This window comes from Balaenoptera acutorostrata, chromosome 21 (genome assembly GCF_949987535.1).
Source record: "Balaenoptera acutorostrata chromosome 21, mBalAcu1.1, whole genome shotgun sequence".
In the NCBI taxonomy this organism is placed as follows: domain Eukaryota; kingdom Metazoa; phylum Chordata; class Mammalia; order Artiodactyla; family Balaenopteridae; genus Balaenoptera; species Balaenoptera acutorostrata.
The window spans coordinates 7783331-7809452 of NC_080084.1; the positions used below are offsets into that span (position 1 = coordinate 7783331).

Below are 26122 nucleotides of genomic sequence, written 5' to 3' on the forward strand. Positions count from 1 at the left end.
CAATTAAAAAGAAAAGTGTATCTTGCAGTTGTTGGATATATTATTCTATAAATGTCAAGTTACTTAATGGTCTTGTTCAAATCTTGTATATTTTGGGTGTGTGTGTGTTTATCTGTTTACCCTTCAGTTTCTGAGAGAGGTGTGTTAAAGTCCCCAGCTGTGATTATGACGTTGTCTATTTCTTTTAGTCCTATAAATTTTTGCTGTATGTGTTTTGAAGTGTGTTCTTCAGTGCTTATGTTATTAGGTGCATACACATTTAGGATTGTTATGTCTTCTGGAAGAACTGATCCTTTCATTACTACCAAATTTAATACTTTGGAATTTTTTTTTGTAGTATTTGTCTCATAAAACATCTCATTTGTTTAAGTGACCATCTGGTTACCACCCTTGTCACTACACTGTAAAGTCCATTCTGTGTTTAACATAGTGCCTGGCACATTGTCATAGTAAGTGCCTATTAACTGTTTGTTGAATGAATGAAGGAACAGATGATATATCTAATGGGTGGAATTAGTGTAACTAATTGAATGAGCTGAGCTAAACCTTGGGATAAGTGGATTGATGCAGACCTGGAAGGGGCTTGCTACATATGCCTTATCCTTGTCTTTAGCCTGGTCCCGTTTCCATACTTTTATGAATATCTTAATGAAAATATAGCAACTACATTTACAAAACTTAAATTACTGGGTAGCTGATTTGAAAAGCATTTTATAATAGTAATATAAGGATAATGTAATATAGTCATTAGGAATACACATTTGAAGTTAGACTCTGGGTTTGAATACTGCTTTAACCACTTAAGATCTCTGAGACTTTGGACAAGTTACTTCGCTTACATACTTCATTTTTCTCTTCTGTAAAATGGGAATAATAATGGTACCTATTTCTAAGTGTTGTTTTAAAGACTGAATGAGTTGGTGGATGTTAATACTAAGAAGAGTACCCGGTTCATTGTAGGACTTATCATCATCGTCATCATCACCCTCTTTATAATCATCCCCATCATAGAAAATGCATAAAATCTAGAAAAGTCTCAAGAAACTGGTCACATATGGTCCTGTCATCCAGAGATACTGTTAAATCTTTATTGTTATTTCCTTCTCATGTGTATTCATAAGCATATAAATATGTATCATACACATGTATACATATGCATGTGTGTACTCAGAGACCCACATCTGTGTGTATAAACAAAATTGCATAGTATGATTTATACTGTTTTATAAGTTGATGTATTTACTTTCCACTCTATTAAGGGCATTTATAGGATATACCCAGCTTCTTTTAACCATTTCCTTATGTTAGAAATGTAAGTTGTTTCCAGTAATTTGTTTTTTTGAACAAGGCTGTGATAAATACAGTTTAAGTATTTATGTCTCTGATTGTTTCTTTAGTAGGTTTTTCTCAAAAGAAAATGGAAGATAGTTTTAAAGGCTCTTCATAGATGCTTCTAAATTGGTCTTCAAAACGTTTGACTGATTTATACTTCCACTACCCTCTCATCAATGTCAGAGTATTGTCTTAAGAAATACTTTTCCAATTTGTTACATCAAATAGATATTTCATTCTTGCTTTGAATGAATTTGTAAATACTTATTTAATTTCTTGTTGTTGTTTTTCAAAAATGTTTAAAGGGATATAGAGAAAATGTGGTTTCCACTCTTACTCTCTTTTTCCCTCTTCCCACCCTGCTCTTCAAGTGTGTCTTTGAGCTTCTTGTCTGCCTTTCCAGAGTTCATTATGCACATATACACTCCTAGTCCCCACCCGACTCCCAGCCCCTGCTGTGCACATTGTCTTGTTCCATTTCACCAAAAGAGCTGTCCTCTCTTTCAGAACATAGATGGTGTCGTCTTTTTAAACTATTTATTTATTTACATTTTTTATATTTTTATACAGTTTTTAAGGGTTCCTTTCCATTTACATTTATTACAAAATATTGGCTATATTCCCCATGTTGTATTGTACAAATACATCCTTGAGCCATTCTTAACACTCAATAGTTTGTTAAACTTTTTAAATGAAAAGTTTTAAATACACAGAGAAGTAGAAAGAATAGTATGATGAACACCCATATATCCTAGATTAAAACATTGTTAATATTTTATCATATTTACCTTGTCTAGATTTTGCTGAACCATTTTTAAGTAAATTATCAGCATTATGATGCGTCACTCCTAAATTCTTGAGTATTCATCTCCAACATATAAGCCCGTTCTCAATACTGTTATCCTACCTAACAAAATTAAGAGTTTCCTAATGTCATGTAATCCCTGGTCAATATTTACATTTCTCCAATTGTCCATGTCCTCAAATTGTCTTTCATAGCTGTTTTTTTTTTCCACATCAGGACTCAACCAAGGTTCACACATTGAATTTAGTTGTCATGTCACTTAAGGCACTTTTAAAAAAAAAATTAATTAATTTTATTTTTGGCTGCGTTGGGTCTTCGTTGCTGTGAGCGGGCTTTCTCTAGTTGCGGTGAGCCAGGGCTACTCTTTGTTGCGGTGTGCGGGCTTCTCATTGAGGTGGCTTCTCTTTTTTTTTTTTTTTTTTTGAGGTGGATTCTCTTGTTGGGGAGCACGGGCTCTAGGCACATGGGCTCAGTAGTTGTGGCTCGCGGGCTCTAGAGCGCAGGCTCAGTAGTTGTGGTGCACCAACTTCGTTGCTCAGCAGCATGTGGGATCTTCCCGGACCAGGGCTCGAACCTGTGTTCCCTGCATTGGCAGGCAGATTCTTAACTACTGTGCCACCAGGGAAGCCCCACTTAAGTCACTTTTAATCTAAAATATTCTTCTTCAGTTTATTTATTTTTTTCTTTTCAATGACAGTGACCTGAGGAAATGACTGGGCCAGTGGTCTTTTAGGGTGGCCCATGTTCTGGATTTGTTTGGTAGTTTCTTCTCAACATTGCTTAACTTGTGTCTTTATTCCCTGAATTTTCTATACATCAGAAGTTTAATCTAAAGTCATAATTAGATTCAGGTTAAACATTTTGAATACTTCATAAGTATTTGAATACTTCGTAAGTGGTAGATGATGTCAAGGAGGCACGTAATTCTGGATTGTCTTATTATTACTGTTACTAAGTGGCAATGACCAGATCTTGCTCTTGTAAAGTTAGGTCTTTCCCACTGCAACTATCAAGTAATATGTGGAGTGATGATTTTGTATCGCATAAATATCCAGTTCCCCACCAGTGTTTCACCTCATGGTTTAAGTGTGCATTGATGATCCTCGCCTGAAGCAGTTATTCTATTGGTGCTTGCAGTATAATTTTTATTACTATAACAATGAGCATCTCTTAGCTTTGTTGGCTGTTTGCATTTCTTATTTTGTGAATTGCCTATTTGCACCTTTGCTAATTTTTTTCTGTTGAAGTGACTATCCTTTTAATGATTTGTGACAGTTTTCTTTTAATATGTTAAAAGTATTTTCCTTTCACTTCTTAATATGTCACTAAGACTATACATGAGACATTAAGTATATCATAGCAGCATGAATTTTGGTAGGTTCCAGTAGATGCTAACTGAGATCTGCTTTCTTCTATGCTTTGTTTTAGAGGTTTTCATATCTAATTTCAACTAATTACGTGAGATAGGCATCATTATTTAGCTCTTGTTTTTCAGATGAAGAAACTGAACTTAAGAAAGTTTAAGCACTTTACTCAGGTTACCTCGTGAATAAATGGTGACATAAGAATACATGTAAAGATGGGACAAAATAACTAACTCTTAAGTGAAGGATGGAAGGAAGAGGACGCTTAATAGCAGCATGTGCAAAAAGTAAATAGGGGTGTTAGCTGAGGATAAATTCAAGGACATCAATAATGTAATGTAGTTACCATAAGAGCTACTGTCATCCTGGGCTTCATAGAAGTACAGTATCTAGAATAAAGGAAATGACAGTTCACCTTGTTCTTTGCTTGTCAGGCTGTAGCTGAAATTTCATGTTTTACTCCGAGCACTGTGCTTCAGGAGGGAGGGAGACAAACTAGAACATATTTAGAGGAGAGCTTCCTTGTTACATGAGAAATGATTGTAGACTATTGTCCTGTGAAGTAAGTAATTAGGACCTACGTGATAATTGTCCTAAAAAGCTGCCATGTGGAGGAAAGAAAAGACATTACCTGTGTGGTCTCCTGTCGAAGATCTGGGACCAATGAGGAGAAGTTATAGGGAGAAAGATTTTAACTCAAGAAGTAAAAGATATGATAGCTGGTATGAGAATATTTAGGAGGTGATGAATTAGAGGAATTGGAAAACAATATCCTATAATGACTTGGCAGTGATAGCATAGGGGAGATTTAAGAATAGGGTAGGTGCTTGGATCAAAAGACAATCAATTAGGACTTCCCTCATGGCACAGTGGTTAAGAATCCGCCTGCTAATGCAGGGGACACGGGTTCGAGCCCTGGTCCGGGAAGATCCCACATGCCGTGGAGCAACTAAGCCCGTGCGCCACAACTGCTGAGCCCGCATGCCACAACTACTGAAGCCCGTGCTCCTAGAGCCCGTGCTCCGCAGCAAGAGAAGCCACCGCCGTGAGTGGTACCCTACTAATTTGCATCTTTGCATCCACTTACCTGTTCTCTGCCATATTTAAAGAGAGCTACTTTGATCTCTGTTGCTTTCACACACGTTTTCTGTTGAGGTTCCCTTTAGCTAAACAGCAATATACTCCCTGCCTATATACTAAAAATATATAATTTTTCTTTTGTATCTACACTGGATGCATTGTAGTTTGCATTATTTCTCTATCTTTCCAGGAATGCTTTGTGTGGAAAGCTTCAATGTGAGAATGTACAAGAAATGCCTGTATTTGGAATTGTGCCTGCTATTATTCAGACTCCTGGGAGAGGCACCAAATGTTGGGGTGTGGATTTCCAGCTTGGGTCAGATGTTCCTGATCCTGGCATGGTGAATGAAGGCACCAGATGTGGCGTTGGAAAGGTAATCATAATGTTTTCTAAAACAAAGTAAAATTTTAAAAATTAAAAAAATCATTATATAAAACTAGTGGTTCTTTTCTGGGTATAAAAGAAATCTCTGTTTATTGTAGAGATTTGGGAAAATAGAAAGCTGCCAAGAATAAAAATAAGAACAGCTATACCTCCTGATGATTTATAGCCATATAATGCTTTCGTTTTTAAAAAAAAATTTTTATTGCAGTATAGTTGATTTACAGTGCTGTGTTAGTTTCATGTAATGCTTTTTTAAACTTTAGAAATGATCAGTTTTCATCATGGTCACTGGATCTGCTTAGATTAGAGTATTCATTATCTGCATCTCATTGGATAATTTCCACAATTTCATTAAAGAAACTTCTGCATCCATTAAACAGCTATAATTCTATTATCCCGATTTCTTCATTGGGGTCATATATTAGAACCTGTGTTTTCTATGTTGTAATATACTGGGCATATCCCCCCCTCCCCATCAATGTGCTATAATTTATTAGCCAGGCTGCTATTACTGGGATTTCCAGGATTTGGTGTGAGTGTGTGTGTGTGTGTGTGTGTGTGTGTGTGTGTGTGTATGCATGTATGTGTGCATGCATCCGTGTCTTTGTACTAGAAATGTCATAACGCTTGTCCTGCCCATGCATCCTGCTACCCTGGCCACAGCTGTTTGGATCCAGTGTGAGCCAAGAGTTAGCCGCTGACTTACTACCAGTGGTCCCAGATGACAGGAGCTAGGCCTAATTCCTTTTTTGGGGGGGAATATATAAGTAAAGAAAGGTAGTTAAGAGTAGCGCTGCAACTACGAACTCTTTGAGAGATAGCATGATGTAGGAGGAGGGCTAGAAGGCTTATGGCGAGCTTAAGCTATATACAAGAGACGGAGGGAGCAGGATTGTTGAACAAGTTGAAGAAACCAACTCATGGGAGAATAGAGGAGGAGAGAGCGAACACAATCAATTGATTATGGGACAAGTGAAAAAGACAGAGGGACCCACAAGTTACCTCAGTTCCTACCAAGTTTTCAGTTCCAATTCTGTTGCCCCTCACTTCTTACCAAAAAGACCCTGGTATTCTTATGCCTGCCCTTGCCACGCCGTAAACTCAACTGCTGCAGGTACTATAAACAATGCTGGGGTAAATGGCTTTCTAAAAAATTTCACAAAATCCTGATTATTTTCTGAGGTTAAGTTACTATAAGGGGGTGTGTACTTTTAAGGTTTTAGATATAGTTTTGCCAAATTTCTCTTTAGAAAAGTATTTATTAGTTTATCTTCTAAGCAGTTTTCAATAATAAATGTTTTAACTCTCTATATCCTAGTCAGGATTAGGTGCTATTGTTTTTAAACTTTCATTTGGTAATTTTCTTTTTACTCTTTCTCGATTATTAGTGATGTTGAAAATTTTTGTCTCCATATATTTATAGCTACTTTATTTATTTATTTCTTTATTTTTGGCTGTGTTGGGTCTTCAGTTCGTGCGAGGGCTTTCTCTAGTTACGGCAAGTGGGGGCCACTCTTCATCGCGGTGCGCGGGCCTCTCACTATCACGGCCCCTCCCGTTGCGGGGCACAGGCTCCAGACGCGCAGGCTCAGTAGTTGTGGCTCACGGGCCCAGCTGCTCCGTGGCATGTGGGATCTTCCCAGACCAGGGCTCGAACCCGTGTCCCCTGCATTAGCAAGCAGATTCTCAACCACTGCGCCACCAGGGAAGCCCCTCTCCATATATTTATTCCTTCTTTTGTGATTTGCTTGTCGATGTTATTTGTTCATTTAAAAATTGATGTGTTTTTCTTATTGATTTTAAAGAACTTTAACATATGTCATATAAGATGTCATGTAATACATGTAATATGTTTGCCCAGTTATTACTTGCCTCTTCCTTTTGTTTTTAGTATTTTCTTGCCATGTTTACATTTTTATGTAAACAAATCTATTATTCCTTTCCTTTATGGTTTCCAACTTTACTTACATGTTTTACAAGACTTTCTTAGTATAGTATCAGAGCATTATTTTCTAGTAGATTTTTAATTTTTTAAAAATACTTAACTCTTTAATCCAGGGGAATATGGAGTGTATAGTATGAGGTTGGCATTCTTCTTTTTTTCCTTTTTCATTTTATTCATTCAGAGATGATGACTATATGCTGATTTCTAATGTTACTTTTTTTCAGAATGGTTTGTTATTTGCCTTCACCTCAATTATAATCTCTCTTTTAATTTGAAATCTTATTTAAGTTACTTATTAAATTTTTACATACACTTGGGCTTGATTTCTGCTTTTTCTCTTAATGTCCACTGATTGGTCTGACTACTCCTGTGTCAGTATTGCCTTCTTTTAGTTTTTGTCAGTTTTATAATATATTTTTATTATCTGGTCATACAAATGCCCCCTCATTCTTTTTTCCTAATTTTCTTGGCTATTAATATTCATTTATTATTCCAGATGAACTTGAGATCATTTTGTCAAGGTGCAAAAAAAAGTTTTTAAATAAAAGCTCTTTGGAATTTTAGTTGGGATCAAATCAAATTTATGAATTTGTAATGGGGAAAAGTGACATCTTTACATTATTCAGTCTTCCCATAGAAGAACATGGTATGTCTCTCGATTTTTTGGGGGGTCTTATTTTAAAGATTTAGTTATAAAGGTCCTTTTTATTTTTTGTTAGTTTTATTCCTAGGTATTTTATATTTTTATTGTTATTATGAATAGCCTCTTATTATGTTTTCTAATTTGTTATGTTACATTTTCTAATTGGTGTTTATTGATAAGAGAGACTGGTTTGTTTATATTTTTACTGGCTATTATTGATATTCAGAAAAATATATTCACTTGTATATATTTATTTTGTTACCAGCCATATACTTAGTGTCACATATTTTTATTGTTGATTGTATTAAAATTTTCTAGGTAAACAATCATCTGTAAATGATAGAAAGTTGATTTCCTTTCTGATACTTACAATTTGGATTTATTTTCTTGTGTAGTTGCAATGATAGAGCCTTCAGGATAATTTTAAATACTAATGATAATAGTGTACTTCTTTGTCTTCTCCCTAACTTGACTGGGAATGCATCTAGCCTTCCAAGGTTATATATGATTTTGGCTATTGGCTTGGGGTAGGTAGTATTTTTCATTTAATGGAGAATCGTTTTAGTTGTGATTAGTAAGAATAAAATAACAAATAGATTAAAAATTTTATAAGTAGTTTTTTCAACAGCTATTTAAATAATCACTACATATTTTCCTTTGACTTATTAATGTGCTGGGTTATATTGATAAACTCCTCGACATTAAATTGTCTTTATAAATTGTCTTTACATTCCAGGAGCAAATACTGGTAATGTAGATTTATTCCTGGATTCTGTGTGCTGATGAATATACTTTTATATTTCTGAAGCTGTATACTTATGCTTTTTTAATTTATGAAATTTTACTCTGTGGATTATAGTCAGTACTCTTAAATCTCACAAAAACTCAGCTAAGACTGAATTAAAGCATAGCAGGAAATTTACTGATTCTAACCACAGAATCAAATAAAGAGCTCTGGAACCCAGAATCTGAGATAATGTCCCTGTGGTTCTTTTCCTGTATCTTTCATTTCTGCTTCTCCCTTGTTGGTCCCCTCTCCGCCCACCCCCGCCAAGCTCAGCTTTATTGAGATACAATCAATATATAACATTGTGTAAGTTTAAGGTATACAATGTGATGATTTGATACACATATATATTGTGAAATAATTACCACGATAAGGTTAGTTAACACATCTATCACCTCACATAAATAGAACTTTTTTTGTGGTGAGAACGTTTAAAATTTATTCTCTTATTACCAACTTTCAAGTATATAATACAGTATTGTTCACTATAATCACCATGCTGAATATTAGATCCTCAGGACTTGTTCATCTTATAACTGGAAGTTTGTACCCTTTGACCAGTGTCTCCCCATTTCTCCCCCTCCCTGGCCCCTGGCAACCACCCTTCCACTCTCTGTTTCTGAGTTCAGCTTTTTAAAAGATTCCACATATAAGTGAGATCATATGGTATTTTTCTTTCTCTATCAGACTTATTTCTCTTAGTCTGAATGCCCTGAAGGTCCATCCATGTTGTTGCAAATGGCAGGATTGGTTGTTTGGGAATGTGTTGTTTAATTTCCATATTTTTGTGAATTTTCCAGTTTTCTTTCTGTTACTGATTTCTAATTATACCACTGTGGTCAAGATAGAGACCAGATGGGATTTTGATCTTCTTAAGTCTTGCTCTGTGGCCCAGCATATGATTTATCCTGTGGAATGGATACATACAGAATATGTATGTACAGAATACATACCAAATATGTATTCTGCTGCTGTTGCATGGATTGTTCTGTCTATGTCTTTTGGTCCATTTTGGTCTGTAGTGTTCTTCAGGTCTGTTTCCTTATTACATTTCTGTCTGGATCATCCATCCAATATTGAAACTGAAGTCCTCTATACTATTATTATATTGTTGTCTATTTCTCCCTTTAGTTCTGTTCTTATTTGCATTAAATATTAGATGCTCCAATGTAGGGTGTATATATACTTATAATTGTTATACCCTCTTGATGAATTGACCCCTTTATCACTATGTAGTGACCTTCTTTGTCTCTTGTGATTGATTTTGACTGAAAGTCTATTATATGTGATATAAGTGTAGCTATTTCTGCTCTCTTTTGGTTACCATTTGCATAGAATATCTTTTTCCATCTCTTTACTTTCAACCTATGTATGTCCTTAAAGCTAAAGTGAGTCTCTTGTTGGCAACATATTGTTAGATCTTGTTTTTTTGTTTTTTTGTTTTTCCACACACACACACTGTATTTTATTTTTACAAGAGATAAATAGACTGACACCAAACATTGTACATGGATGACCACAACAAAAGCAACAGTGATTGCAATTACCAAACATGAAACACACTCATACTATGTCATAATAGATCTTGGTTTTTTAATCCATTCAACCACTTTATGTCTTTTGATATGGGAATTTAGTTCATTTATGTTTAAAGTATTTAATTATTGATAGGTAAAGACCTACTGACTGTCAATTTGTTAAGTGTTTGTTGACTGTTTTTTAGTTCTTTTACCCCTCTCTTTCTGTCTTCTTTTGTGATTTATTTTTTTGTAGTGCATGTTTTAATTCCTTTCTCTTTATCTTTTGTGTATAAGTTTTTTCCCTTTGTGGTTACCATGAGGCTTACATAAAGTATTTTATAGCTATAACAGTCTATTTTAAGCTGATAACAACTTACCTTCAATTGTATACACAGCTCTACACTTTTACTTCTCCTTTCCTTGTATTTTATGCTATTGATGTCATACTTTACATCTTTTTATATTGTGCATCCATTAACAAATTATTGTACCTATAGTTATTTTTTCATCATTTTTTCTTCCATTTTTATTGAGATATAATTGATGTACAACACTGTATACGTTTAGGGTGTACAGCATAATGGTTTGACTTACATCCATCATGAAATGATTATCACAGTAAGTTTAGTGAACATCCATCATCTCATATAGATACAAAATTAAAGAAATACTTTCTTCTTGTGATGAGAACTCTTAGGGTTTACTCTTATAACAACTTTCATATGTAACACACAGCAGTGTTCATTACATTAATCGTGTTGTACATTCATCCCTAGTACTTACTTATCTTATAACTAGAAGTTTGTACCTTTTGACCCCCTTCATCCAGTTCTCTCTCTCCCGAACCCCACCTCTGGTAATAACCACAAATCTGATCTCTTTTTCTATGAGTTTGTCTGTTTGTGTTTTGAAGTATAGTTGACCTACAAAACTATGTTAGTTCCTAGCGCACAACATGGTGATGCGATATTTTCAATTGTTACGAAATTATCAGCATGATAACTCTGGTTACCAACTATCACCATACAAAGATATTATGTTATTACTGACTATATTCCCCATGCTGTACATTTCATTCCTGTACCTCATTTGGAGTTCGTGTCTCTTAATTTCCCTCACCTATTTCACTCATTCCCCCACCTTCTTCCCCTCTGGCAACCACCTATTTGTTCTCTTTATCAGTGACTCTGTTTCTACTTTGTTATGTTTGTTCATTTGTTTTGGTTTTTAGATTCCACATATAAGTAAAATCATATGGTATTTGTCTTTCTCTGAGTTATTTCACTTAGCATAATACCCTCTGGGTCCATCCACATTGTTGCAACATTCTTATTATGGCTGAGTAATATTTCATTGTGTGCATGTGTATGTGTGCGTGTGTGTGCATATGAACATAGGGGTGCATATATCTTTTTTTTTTTTTTTTTAATTTTATAGCTACTTTATTTATTTATTTATTTTATTTTTGGCTGTGTTGGGTCTTCGGTTCGTGCGAGGGCTTTCTCCAGTTGCGGCAAGCGGGGGCCACTCTTCATTGCGGTGCGGGGACCGCTCTTCATCGCGGTGCGCGGGCCTTTCACTATCGCGGCCCCTCCCGTTGCGGGGCACAGGCTCCAGACGCGCAAGCTCAGTAGCTGTGGCTCACGGGCCCAGCTGCTCCGTGGCATGTGGGATCTTCCCAGACCAGGGCTCGAACCCGTGTCCCCTGCATTAGCAGGCAGATTCTCAACCACTGCGCCACCAGGGAAGCCCCCCTCTATCTTTTTAAATTAGTGTTTTTGTTTTATTTGTAAAACTACCCAGAAGTTTCACTTCTGGGTCATATAATAGTTCTACTTTTAATTTTTTGAGGGACCTCCATATTGTTTTCCATAGCAGCTGCACCAATTTATATTCTCACCAACAGTGCACAGGAGTTCCTTTTTCTCCACATCCTTGGCAACACTTGTCATTTATTGTCTTTTTGATAATAGCTATTCTAACAGGTGTGAGGTAATATCTCATTGTGGTTTTGATTTGCCCGTTTCCCTGACGATTAGTGATGCCTGTTGGCTATCTATATGTCTTCTTTGGAAAAATGTCTATTCAGATTGTCTTCTCATTTTTAAATCAGGTGGTTTGTTTTTTGGATGTTAAGTTATATGAGTTTTGTGTGTGTGTGTGTGTATTTTGGATAATTTACCCCTTATCAGATATATCATTTGCAAATATCTCTCCCATTTAGTAGATGACCTTTTCATTTTGTTGATGGTTTCCTTTGCTATGCAAAAGCTTTTTAGTTTGCTGTAGTTCCATTTGTTTTCCTTCCCTGAGGAGACATATCCAAACATATTGTACCTTTAGTTATTTTTGATTTTTTTTAAAACTTTTATACTCGAGATAAAGTGATTTACACACCATCATTACAGTATTAGAATATTCTGATTTTGACTATATATTTACCTTTACCAATGAGTTTTATAGTTTTTTATGTTTTCATATTGTTACTTAGTGTCCTTTCATTTCAACTTGAAGAAGTCTCTTTATCATTTCTTGTAAGGCAGGTCTAGTGGTGATGAAATCCCCTAGCTTTGTTTGTCTGGGAATGTCTTTAACTTTCCGTTTCAGAAGGACAGGTTACTACTCATGGTTGGCAATTTTTTTCACTCAGTACATTGAATATATCATCTCACTCTCTCTTGGCTTGCAAGGTTTCTTTAGAAAAATCCACTGATAGCCATACTGGGCTGCTGGTGGATTTCCCTAATATGTGATGAGTCATTTTTCTCTTGCTACTTTTAAAATTCTCTCCTTGTCTTTAACTTTTAACATTTTGATTATTGATTATAATGTGTCTCAGAGCAATCTTCTTTGGGTTAATCTTGCTTGGGGTCCTGTGAGCTTCCTGTACCTGAATGTCCATATTCTCCCCAGGTTTCAGAAGTTTTCTGCTATTAATTCTTTTTTTATTTTTTCTTTTAAATTTTTGGCTGCATTTGGTCTTCGTTGCTGTGTGCAGGCTTTCTCTAGTTGCGGCGAGTGGGGGCTACTCTTTGTTATAGTGCGTGGGCTTCTCATTGCGGTGGCTTGCTGTGGAGCACGGGCTCTAGGCACGCGGGCTTCAGTAGTTGTGGTGAGTGGGCTCAGTAGTTGTGGCTCGCGGGCTCTAGTGTGCAAGCTCAGTAGTTGTGGCACACGGGCTTAGTTGCTTCAGGGCATGTGGGATCATCCCGGACCAGGGATCGAACCTGCGTCCCCTGCATTGGCAGGTGGATTCTTAATCCCTGCACCACCAGGAAGTCCCTGCTATTAATTCTTTAAATTTTCTTTCTGCCCCTTTCTTCCTTCTCTTTCTGAGACTCCCATGATGCAAATGTTTGTTTCCTTGATGGTGTCCCATAATTCACATTGGCTTTCTTCACTCTTTTTAATTTTTTTTTTCTTTTTGTTTCTCTAATGGGCTAATTTCAAGTGATCTGTCTTTGAGTTCACTGATTCTTTCTCCTCGGTGATTAAGTTGGTTGTTGAAGCTCTCTGCTGAATTTTTCATTACTGTCATTGTATTCTTCTGTAGGGTTTCTTTTTGGTTACTTTTAATGGTTTCTATTTCTTTATTAAACTTCTCATTATGTTCATTCATCGTTTTCCTGATTTTGCTGGGTTGGCTACCTGTGTTCTCTCACATTTCATTCAGTTCCTTAATGATGATTATTTTGAGTTCTTTGTCAGGCAAACTATAGATCTTCATTCTTTGGGGTCATTTATTGGAACTTTATTAGTTTCTTTTCGTGTTGTCATATTTGCTTGATTCTTCCATGTAGCCTTGCATTGGTGTCTGTGCATTTGAAGGAGCACCAGTCTTTATAGACTGGTTTCAGCTGGTAAGCACCTCCTGTCTGTTCTGTGTGCTGATGGGATTACCTCTGGGATCTCAGTCTGCCTGGTTTGGAGCTGGTTACAAAGCTGCTTCTGGATGTGCAGCAGGGCCTGCAGTTGGTGAACTTTTTATCACGGACTTGGTAGGGCATGGGTGCTGACTGGTCCCTGGGGGGATTGAACTGCCTCCAGTACCTTTTTCAGGAGGTGGCCCCAGGACAGGGGTCTGCCTCAGGGTCCACAGTTGGGTCCTTAAACAGCAGGCCTATTACCAGTTGCATAGACGGGTGGGGCTCCCATCAGGTACCTAAGAGGGCTGCTGTCTGTTCATTAATTGGGTCCCTGGATGGGCAGCACTAGCCCTGGACTGTGACTGAGATTGGCTGGAATGAAATCCCAGAGCTGTTTCAGATTCCACAGCCAAAACTGAAGTCTGTAGGCCTAGTTCTTGAGGCATGGATGTGCATGTCCCCAGCCAGGTCCTTGGACGTGCTGGCCTGCTTCCTGACTGTGGCTTGAGGGGCTGGAGCTGAGTGTAGCACCAGTTCAGGATCTCATGAGGCACAGACATGAGTATCTCCTCTCTAGTGTCTCTTCATATAAGGGCACTAATCCCATTGGACCAGGGCTTCACCATCATGACCTCAACAAACCTTAATTACACATCTTCAGATACCATCACATGTGGATTAGGACCTCAACATATGAATTTTGAGGGGAACACAATCATTGAGTCTGTAACAGACAGCCACTAGAATGGACTTTAGTTAATTGAAGTTGGATAATATTCATTCCTGCCTCATGCCCATGTAGCTTTTGCTGTTGAGTCGTGCATTGTACTCAGTGGGCTAAAGTCTGGTTTACCTCAACATTGGTACATTTCAGTTGTTTTGAGTTGTTTATTCTTGGTTTGGGCATAAGGAAGAAATATTGGTCAGGGTTCTCCAGAGAAAGAGAACCAAAAGGGTGTGTGTGTGTGTGTGAGTGTGTATGTGTTTATATATATAAGACTTTTTATGAGGAATTAGCTTGCACAATTATGGAAGATAACAAATCCCAAGATCTGCAGTGGGCAAGTTGGAGACCCAGAAGAGCTGATGGTGTAATTCCAGTTCAAAGGCTAGCGGGTTTGAATCCCAGAAAGAGTTATGATTCGGTTTGAGTCCAGAGACAGGAAAAAACCAATGTCCCACCTAGAGGGCAGGCAGGTAGGAGAAATTCTCTCTTATTTGGAGGAGGGTCAGCCTTTTCATTTTATTCAGGCCATTAACTGATTGGACGAGACCAACATACGGACAATCTGCTTTACTCATTTGATCAACTTATGTGTTAAGCACATCCAAAAACATCCCACAGAAACATCTAGAATAATGTTAGATCAAATATCTAGGCACTCTGTGGCCCAGTCAAGTTGATACATGAAATTAACCATCACAGGTCCACACCTTGTCAGCTTGGTGTCTATATGCATCCCCTTAAACCATACATAATCTCCAAGACAATAACAATCTTCAAAACAATCTTGAAGACAATAGCACGGTCATAATTCTACCTAACATGGTAGAACTGTGTACAACCATTGTATCCTGCTTACAACCGAAAATGGACTAAATCCTACTTAGAAAAGGAGATAAAATCTTTGGCCATTGTTTACTTTTCTTAATATCCTGTAACTTAAGTCCTGTGATGTAAAGTTAGCAATACTTAAAGTCAATACATTGTGAGTTACCTAAGGGACTAAGAGAGAGAAGAAAAAGATATTTGATACACATATACACACAAGCATATTCATAACAAAATAAGGAGGAAATACTCATGATAATTACAGTTTTTGTTTCTGTAATATAATTATAGCTGGTATTTTTAACTACCTTCTTCCCTACTATTTCTGTATTCTCTTTGCCTTCAGCAAGGACCTCAGCTGATTATGGTTCTTTACTTGGCAGGATGCCCTAAACCTTCATTCCTGAAGGCTCTGGGCTATTAGTAGTCCTGCCAGGATTGGGTTGTTGTAGTTTTCTATTGGTCTTTATCACAGGGTATGATAATACTAAGAAACGCCCTGAGGGGTCTCCTGTATTCCAGACATACTCTTCCTTACTACCATTGTGGAGTAGCAGTCCAATTTCCCCTTGGGAGTCAGGATCAGTCACCCCAGCCTACAGTAACTCCCTTCTTTGTTCACTCAGAGGCATGAACTTAACTGGAAGTCTTAACTTCCAGTTCAGTGGCGTCACTGTTGTGTCTCCTGATGGAAGCATTCCTCCCTCTAGAGCTAAGGCTTCTAGGCCAACAGAGCATAAGGTCCTGGGAGCAGTAAGCAAACATTTTGCTAGTGGGTCACAAAGAGAAATAGTAAGTGGTGCCACTGCACTTCCACCCCTTCATTCCTGGACCCATGGATCCTGGCGCCCTCTGTCTCATATAGGTGGACACATAAAAGTAATCATCACAGTCAGTTATTACAAGTTACGAAGTTCAGAGTGAAAATATGAATTGGAAAAAAAATCTGTAAAAGATGGTGGATTGTAATATTCATTTATCCTGTTCGCCATGCCAGTATCTCTCAAAATATAAAGGAATAAATTAGGGAATAGATTCCAAAGTGTGAAGTATATGAGATTTCATCAATAGATAAAAACTTCAACACGTTTTGAAACTGAAAGAGGAGAGAAAGTATTGATAGTTTGACTGAGTAGTGGGACCCACAACTTACAGTGCAGACTGATAGGGTGTGAACAAAGAGCCTGTATCTTAGTCTGGCAGAATCCTAAACAGATTGGTGATTTGGAAACAGTGGTTATAGCTGAGAGAGGTTGGTGGGGGGAAGGCATGGTATTGAAAATGGACTTAAATTTATTCTACCAATGGAGAGGCTAGCTCTTCTGTCTGTCTGCTTCTCCTATCTTGTCAACAAAGCATCAGCAACCAGTTGCCTGTTCCCCTGGGAACAGGTTGGAGATGAGAAGATAAGATTTTTGATATTATTTGGTCATCCTCCTAAGAGATGTCTGTCTCCCTGTCCTAACCCTAGTATACTGTTGTCTCCCTGTCCTAACCCTAGTATACTGTTCTCCCTCACGCATATATAACTGAACTATAGATGGATTGTTACATGAACTTGGACAATTCTGTGAGGAAGCTGAACAAAAAGACTGAAACAGAAAAATGAGAGAGAAGATAAAAGCCTGCAAGGATTAACTAAAGATTTTAAAATCCAACTAATTTAAATCTCTAATTTAGAGAAAGAAAACAGAGAAGCGAACTTGTGTCAGAGTACTTGTGAAGAATAGCTTCCAGAGACAAACTCCCGGCCCCCCCAAAACAAACAAAGGTTACATATAAAAGGATGAGATTGAGAATTGAAATCTGGAAACCAAGGGAGCAACACATTCATGTTTCCGAAAGATTCTCAACCTAGAATTCTATACACAGCCAAAGTAGCAATCAAGTGAGAGGGCACAATAAAAACATTTTAGGGCTTCCCTGGTGGCGCAGTGGTTGAGAATCCGCCTGCCAATGCAGGGGACACGGGTTCGAGCCCTGGTCTGGGAGGATCCCACATGCCACGGAGCAACTAGGCCCGTGAGCCACAATTACTGAGCCTGCGCATCTGGAGCCTGTGCTCCGCAACAAGAGAGGCCACGATAGTGAGAGGCCCGCGCACCGCGATGAAGAGTGGCCCCCGCTTGCCACAACTAGAGAAAGCCCTCGCACAGAAACGAAGACCCAACACAGCCATAAATAAATAAATAAATAAATAAATAAATAAATAAATATTTAAAAAAAAAACATTTTAGACAACGTATCTTTTCAAATTTTCTTTTCAGAAAATTTATCTTTATTTATCCTGTCTTAGGAAATCATCTAACACAATGTTCTAGCAAATGAGGAAGTAAACCAAAAAGAGAATTATAGTCTAGGACACAGAAGAACGTCAAAGAGAAATTCTAAAATAGCAGCTATGTACCAGGCCAGGAGAGTAATCAATTTAGATTGGAGCAAGTGGACCCTGCAGGGAGGTTTCTAGAGAAAGAGGGAACTTGAAAGAGGAAAGGACGTGAGAACTTTTTTTTTTCTTTTTCTTTTTTTTTGGGGGGGTGAAGAGATTGAATACTGATATGACAAAGGCCAATTGTATAAGAAGAAAGACAAGTATTAGCTGTAGTAAAAACAAAAGCTATATAAGAAGGAAAATACACTCTAGGTAACTCGCTTTGAAATCAACAGTGTTTTGTCCTAATTGTTGGCAAGGGATATTTATTCCCTTCTTCATTGTTTCCTTGTGGAGGAACTTCCATTAGAATAACACTCCCAGGCTTTTAAGTGACATCAGCAACATGGCTGAATAAGAGGTCCCTCATTTTTGTCCCCCCGCCCCAGAAATAACAATTTGGCATCCATCCATGGACAGAAGTGCCTTTGGGGGAACTGTGGGATCCAGTACCAAATGTTAGGGAACCTGTAAGGAGTCTTGCCCCCCATGTATCAGGGTAATAGGCAGACGGACCTCAGTTCTTGATGTGGACCCTGCCATGGCCTATGCCTGGCTTCAGCCCTTCTGGGCTACAGTCTGGAAGCCTCTGGAAGATACCGTGTTAGTCACCCATGATGAGAGCGCCTTTGTGGAAATCCCAGTTTCCAGAGAAGAAGTTCCAGCACAATGTTGGAGCAAAAAAATATGAGATTGGATGTATCAGAGAGGGTAAGGGGAATGGTTTGATTTTACCCTCAGCACCCCTCACCCAAGGCGGCACAGCTTAGGGCTCTGAGAGATATTTTCAGCTTGTGATCTCTCCTGTGAGGGGGAAATGAGAGCAGGTGAGTGAGCACCTGGCTTCCCCAGCTGTACGGGGACCGTTCTGTTCCCTCCTGTTCAGAATACTGGCTTGTGAGCTGCATGACTGGGAGGTGAGAAGGGGCTGGGAGAGTGGCACATAGGACTCTCCGAGGATATTAAAGGAATGCAGATCCTACTGTGAGGTGGATTCCATCAAGAAGCCCACCCATGAGCAGCTGGGGATGCTTTGCCTGCAGATCCCCCCAAGTGGCCAACAGGAGCCTCCAGCTCGCTGCATGCCTTACCCAGACACCCTTCACCCTGTGGCCAGCACCCTACGTGCCCTCCCAACAGTGGTGCAAGAGTGTGCTTTTGCAGACAGCTAGTGAGCACGTGCAGAGAGAGCCAGCTAGAATCTGCTGGCCAGAGAGGGAACGCAGATTTGAGCTTCAGCTTTGGAGAGGGTTGTCAGCACTTGTTGGCTTGGTGTGTTGCAGGATTGAGAGAAGAGAATAGGCTTAAGAATTCTTCCCTAAGAGGGAGCAAGAAGTATGGAGCGGGCATATCCTAGAGAATCTGAGAAAGCCTCAGAATCCCTAGCAGGACTGAAAGAAGGTATTTCTCTCATAAAGGTAGTTAGTAAAGACTGGAGGAGTTGACTGCTACTTCAGATGTGAAGATAGTAATGCAGAGCTTCCAGGAACATGAAAAGTCAAGGAAACATGACACCACCAAAGGATCACAATAATCTTCCAGTAACTGATCCCAAAGACATGATGATCTGTAATGTACCAATAAAGAATTCAAATAGCTGTTTGAAGGATGCTCAATGAACACAGAAAACACAATTTAATGAGATCAGGAAAACAATACACGAACAAAATGTTAAGTTTAACAAAGAGATAGAAATCATAAGAAAAGAACCAAACAATTCTGGAGCTGAAGAATATAATGGATGAAATGAAAAAAAATATAATAGAGAGCATCAGTCTTAGAATGGATGAAGCAGAAGAAAGAATCTGTGAGCTGGAAGATAGGAACTTTGAAATGATCCATTCACAGGAAAAGAATAACAAAAGAATGAAAAAGCATGAAGGAAGCTGATGTGATCTATGGCATAACATCAAAGAAGCGATTTGTGAATTATTGAGTTCCAGAGGAAACTAGGGAGAAGGGGGCAGAAAGCTCATTTAACGAAATGATGGCTGAGAACTTCCCAAAGCTGAGGAGAGAACTGGATATCCAAGTTCACGAAGCAAATGGGTCATCAAACAAGCTCAACTGAGAGATCTTCTTCAAGACACATTATAATAATTCTGTCAAAAATTAAAGAAAAAGAATTAAAATGAAAGAAAAAGAATTAAAGAAAACGCAGCAAGAAAACAGAAACTTGCAACTTACAAAGGAAACTGCACAAGGCTATCAATGGATTTCTCAGCAGAAATCTTACAGGGCCTAGTCATATTCATATTCATTTATTCTGCTAAGTCCATATTCATATCTTTCTGTTTTTCTGTTGGGTTATCTTTGTTATTATTTTTACAGGCTCCTCATATATAAAGAATATTAACTGATAGTTATGTCTGTTGTAAATATTTGTTTGCAGTTTGTCATTTGTTTTGCCATAAAAAATTAAAATATCATGGAATCATTTCAATTTTGTCTCTTAAAAAGAATGTCTGTATATTTCCATGAATTAGTTTCATAATTAGTCATGATATTGGAAGACAGGGTTTGTCTTGTCAACAAAGTATCCTTTTATTCTTATTTTGTAAAGAATTTTAAAAATTAACATGAGTGTCAAATTTTATCAAATGCTTTTTTGATATTTATTTTAATAATGACAATTTATGTAAGGTATTATAGTAATAGATTTCCTATCATTGATCCTTTCCTGTAGTAGTGGGATCATCTCTGACTTGAAAAAATCCATTTGTGAATGTTTTACTTTGGATTTTCACATCTATATATGTATGGAAGGATAGATTACAGTTTTATCTTTGTTTTTGGCCTTTGTGTCATCTTTGATCATTAGTTCTATCCAAATTAGTTAATTTCACTTATTTTTCTAAATTTTCAAATATGTGATATGGGAATTAACTATTTCTTAAAAGTTTGAAAGAATTCACCAATGAAATAATCTACACCCAGATCTGTTTTTTTTCTGGCTAGTTTATTAATGTGTTCAAGTTTTCTTTACTCATTACTTCTTTTTTTTTTTTCAGATCTGTAGAAATTTCCAATGTGTAAATGCTTCTGTTCTGAATTATGACTGTGATATTCAGAAAAAGTGTCATGGACATGGGGTAGGTAATAGCCTCTTTTGGTTTGTTCATGAAAGTAATGCTGAATAATGAGAATTCCTAGTGAGTATTCTCTGTAAGACTTCTTAGATTTTTAGATATTGGGGAATTTAGATACCTGATAAATTGTTCATTCTTAAAAAAAGTGTCTATGGATTTGCATGAATTTAGTCTTCTCTCTTGGTTTCTATTCTTGAGTTCATCGTGTAGAGCAACATTCACAATTAACAAAAGTGGTATTTTGTTTTGAAGGTATGTAACAGCAATAAGAATTGTCACTGTGACAGCGGCTGGGCTCCCCCCTATTGTGAGGCTACAGGGTACGGAGGAAGTGTGGATAGTGGACCTGCATACAATGGCAAGTAATGTGGAGGGAAGTTAGTGTGGTCTTTCAGTGGCCCGTGCCAAAAGTGGGGCATCCTTGTACCTTGCCCTCACTTCCACATCCGTTAATCTATTTGTGTCTTTATATTTAAAGTTGGTTTCTTGTAGGCGGCCTATAGCTGGGTCTTGGTTTTATTTTTAATCCACTCTGCCCATCTCTGCCTTTTAATTGAGTTGTTTTGGCCAATTATATTTAATTTGATTATTGATATGTTTGGGTTTAAATCTACCATATTGATATTTTTCTATCACAGTCTCCCTTCATGTGATATTGTGCCATTTCAGGATCCTTCCATTTCTCTCCTCTCAGCTTTTGTGCTATTGTCATCATACCACATATGTTATAAACCTATAATACATTGTGATTATTTTTGCTTTAAACAGTTGATTATTTTAAAAAGAAATTTAGATAATAGAAAAGGTCTTTATATTTACCCACATAGTTACCATTTCTGGTGCTCTTCATTTTTTTGTGTAAAGTCAGATTTCCATCTGGCATCATTCAATTTCTGCTTGAAGGTCTTCTTTTCACATTTCTGCTGGTGACGAATACTTTTAGCTTTGTATATCTGAAGAAGTCTTTATTTTGCCTTCCTTCTGGAATGATGACTGGGTAAAGAATTCTAAGGTGACAGTTTTTCCCTCCTTTTACTTCTTCACAGATGTTCCTACGTTGTCTTCTGACTTGCACTGTTTTTCCTGAGAAATCTGCCATCATCTTTTTTTTTTTTCATTTTCTGTTTATAGTGTGTCCCTTTTTTACCCTCTGGTTGCTTGTAAGATTATCTCTTTATCTCTCATTTTTAGTATTTGATTATAATGTGCCTTGGTGTGCTTGGAATTTCTTAAACTTTTTGGATTTGTGCTTTTATAGTTTTCTTCAGATTTGGAATAATTTTGGTTATTATTTCTTCAAATATTTTTTCTTCATTTTTCCTTCTTTTTCCTCTCCCTCAGGGACTCCAATTACATGTATATTTGGCTACTTGGAGTTCTTTCACATCTCAGTGATTTGCCTTGATTTTTAAAAATTCTTTATTCTTTGTGTTTAACTTTGAATAGTTTCTATTGTTATTCTTCAAGTTCAGTCTTCTTCTGTGATGTCTGATCTGCCATTAATTCCATCCAGTGTATTCTTTATCTTAGACATGGAAGTTTTTATCTCTGTAAGTTCTATTTCTCCCTCCCTTTTCCTTTCTTTTTCTTTCTTTCTCTCTCTCTCTTTCTTTCTTTCCCTCTCTCTTTTTCTTTGCCTGCTTTCCTTCCTTCCTTCCTCCCTCCCTCCATCCCTCCTTCCCTCACTCCCTCTCTCTCTCCCTTCTACTCTCTCTTTCTCCGTTCCTCCCTCTGTTCCTCCCTCCCTCCCTTCCTCCTTCCCTTCTTCCCTCCCTCCCTCCTACTCTCTCTTTCTCCGTTCCTCCCCCCTCCCTTCCTTCCTTCCTCCCTTCCTCCCTCCCTCCCTTCCTTCCTTCTTTCCTTCCTCATGTCTCTACACAGCATGTTCAATCTTTACTTATCTTCTTGAACATGTAGAATACATTTATAATAACTTCTAATGTCCTTGTCTACTAATTCTATCATCTGTATCATTTCTTTTTTTTTTTTTTTAATTTTATTTATTTATTTATTTATTTATTTTTGGCTGTGCTGGATCTTCGGTTCGTGCGAGGGCTTTCTCCATTTGCGGCAAGTGGGGGCCACCCCTCATCGCGGTGCGGGGACCACTCTTCATCGCGGTGCGCGGGCCTTTCACTATCGCGGCCCCTCCCGTTGCGGGGCACAGGCTCCAGATGCGCAGGCTCAGCAGCTGTGGCTCACGGGCCCAGCTGCTCCGTGGCATGTGGGATTTTCCCAGACCAGGGCTCGAACCCGTGTCTCCCGCATTAGCAGGCAGATTCTCAACCACTGTGCCACCAGGGAAGCCCTGTATCATTTCTTAATTTTGATTGATTGATTTTCTCCTCATTTTGGGTCATATTTTTCTGCTTCTTTGCATGCTTTCTAATTTTTTTACTAAATGCCAGAAATTGTGAATTTTGCCGGTTGTATATTAGGTATTTTTGGATTTCTGTTGCTGAACTTTGGGCTGAAGCTTAAGTGGGCTTAAGTTACATGGTTGTAGTACGGTTCTTTTGAATCTTTTAAGCTCTGTTGGGGGGACCTGAGCAGCATTTAGCCTAGGGCTGATTTTGCCCCATTACTGAGGCAAACCCCTTCTGTTTATTCTACTCAATGCCATTAGCTATAGAGTTTTCCACTGGAAATGGCAGGAACAGGCATTCTTTCCAGTCCTGTGTGAGTTCTTGGGTTTGTTCCCACTAATCCTTTCGGGTGATTCTTTCTCTGGCTTCAGATGGTTTCCTTGCATGCATACACTGATCAGTACTCAGCTGAGTATTTGAGGGGAACCCTTTGCAGATCTTTCAAGTTCTATCTGTGCAGCTGCCTCCCTTCTGGTACTTTGCCTTTGAACTCTAGTTGTCTTGGCTTCTCCCTCAGACGACTAGCATGCATTCCTCAACTCGAGGAGACCCCTGGGTTTTGCTTGGATTCCCACACCCCTCCTCACAGTCCGTTAACTTTCTCTAGGCAGCAAACTGGGATTGTTGTAAAGCTCACCTTATTTGCTTTCTGTCTCTCAGGGGTCATTGTTCTTTATTGCCTCATGTGCAATGCCATGAAAACCATTGCTTCACGTATTTTGCCTGGTTTTCAGGTTGTTATAGCTGACAGGGCAAATCTGGCCCCTGTTACTCCATCTTGTCTAGAAGCAGAAGTCAGAACTGTGGGTGTTAATGGCTGTGGGTCGTTCCGTTGATGGATGTGCCATAACTTGACTTAGCTGTCACCTAATTATTTGACATTTAGGTTGTTTCTAAGTTTTTGATACACACTGATAACATTGTAGTGTACATCTTAATACTCCTGCATTTTTCCCAATTGAAGTATAAATTGCCAGTTATGGTATTATTAGATTGAAGGGTATAATCCTTTTTAGGATTCATTTTTTTTTAATTAATTTATTTTATTTTATTTTTTAATTTTTTAAAATTTTTGGCCGCATTGGGTCTTCATTGCTGCCTGCGGGCTTTCTCCAGCTGTGGTGAGTGGGGGCTACTCTTCGTTGCGGTGTGCGGGCTTCTCATTGCGGTGGCTTCTCTTATTGTGGAGCACAGGCTCAAGGTGCATGGGCTTCAGTAGTTGTGGCACACGGGCTCAGTAGTTGTGGCTCACGGGCTCTAGAGCACAGGCTCAGTAGTTGTGGCGCATGGGCTCTGTTGCTCTGCGGCATGTGGGATCTTCCTGGACCAGGGCTCGAACCTGTGTCCCCTGCACTGGCAGGTGGATTCTTAACCACTGCGCCATGAGGAAAGCCCCTTTTTATGATTCTTGATAAAAATTCCAAATGAACTTGTGTAATGCCACTGACAGTATGAAGGTACCAATTTTCACATAACCTGGCCAGTGTTGGATGCTTTAATTTAAATTTTGTCTACTTATTAGTAAGTATAAACTGATATATCAAGCTTGCTTTAATTTTTCATTTTTAATTGGGTTGAGTGTTTCATGTAGTTTCATATAACTTTTGAAACAGAAAGTTTTGGTACTTTTACAAATTTAAAACTATGAGGATAATTTCACAGTTTACCACTCGTGTTCATATTTACTATATTCTTTCACTAAAGAACATGAAACAGACAAAATTAATGTTAATGAATGAATTTTTAAAGTTACAGTAAGACTTTAAATCCATAAGCCATAAAAAGTAAGATTGATAAATTCAGCTACCTCAGAACCGTAAACTTATGCATGGAGAAAAGCATTGTACCATAAGACAAATGACAAAATGGGGAAAATATTTCCAACTCACATACAGATAAAACTATTCTCCCTAATATGTAAAGGCTTTTAGAAACTGAGAAGAAAAAAAAACCAATAGACCAACAGAAAAACAGTCAAAGGACTGAGAAGAAAAAGAAATACAATGTTTCCTTAAACATGAAAAGTTGCTCAAATCATAGTACAAAAAGAGAAATGCAAATTAAAATCATAAAAGATAGAGTTTTTCACCTTCCAAGTTGGCAAACATGCAGAAGTTTGGCTCTATAGGTGAGGCTGTGAGAAATTCTTATATATTGCTGGCTGGCCTTCTAACTTTAAAAAAAAATTTATTTTATTGAAGTATAGTTGATTTACAATGTTGTGTTAATTTCTGCTGTACAGCAAAGTGATTCAGTTATACATGTATATGCATTCTTTTCCATGTTCTTTTCCATTATGGTTGATCACAGGACATTGACTATAGTTGCCTGTGCTATATAGTAGGACCTTGTTGTTTATCCGTTCTATATATAATAGTTTGCATCTGCTAATCCCAAACTCCCAATCCATCCCTCTCCCTCCCCCCATTCCTCTTGGCAACTACAAGTCTGTTCTCTATGTCTGTGAGTCTGTTTCTGTTTCGTAGATAAGTTCATTTGTGTCATATTTTAGATTCTGCATACAAGTGATACCATATGGTATTTGTCTTTCTCTGTCTGACTTACTTCACTTAGTAGGGTAATCTCTAGATCCATCCATGTTGCTGTAAATGGCATTATTTCATTCTTTTTTATGGCTGAGTAGTATTCTGTTATATATATATGTACCACATCTTCTTTATCCATTCATCTGTCAATGGACATTTAGGTTGTTTCCATGTCTTGGCTATTGCTGTTATGAATATAGGGGTGCATGTACCTTTTTGAATTATAGTCTGAATATATGGCATGCTAACTTGTAACCACCACTGTGGTAGAAAGGTTGATAGTGCCTTAAAAAAAATGATGAATGCATTCACCTTCTGATACAGGAATTCTACTTGTGGGAAATTATTCTACAGATATACCTGCACCAAAATGATATGACATATGTACAAGGTTATTCCTTATAACATTTT

The 26122-nt window shown here is 37.9% G+C and overlaps 1 protein-coding gene across 2 annotated transcripts in view; it reads left to right on the forward strand.

Moving 5' to 3' along the window:
• ADAM9 (ADAM metallopeptidase domain 9) overlaps positions 1–26122 on the forward strand; it is a 103060-nt gene that overhangs the window by 65017 nt on the left and 11921 nt on the right. For both annotated transcript variants that reach the window (XM_007178413.3, XM_007178414.3), the window contains 3 exons: positions 4772–4955; positions 20722–20802; positions 21052–21157. In XM_007178413.3, coding sequence (XP_007178475.1) covers positions 4772–4955; positions 20722–20802; positions 21052–21157 — 371 coding nt within the window. The remainder of the gene's footprint in view (positions 1–4771; positions 4956–20721; positions 20803–21051; positions 21158–26122) is intronic.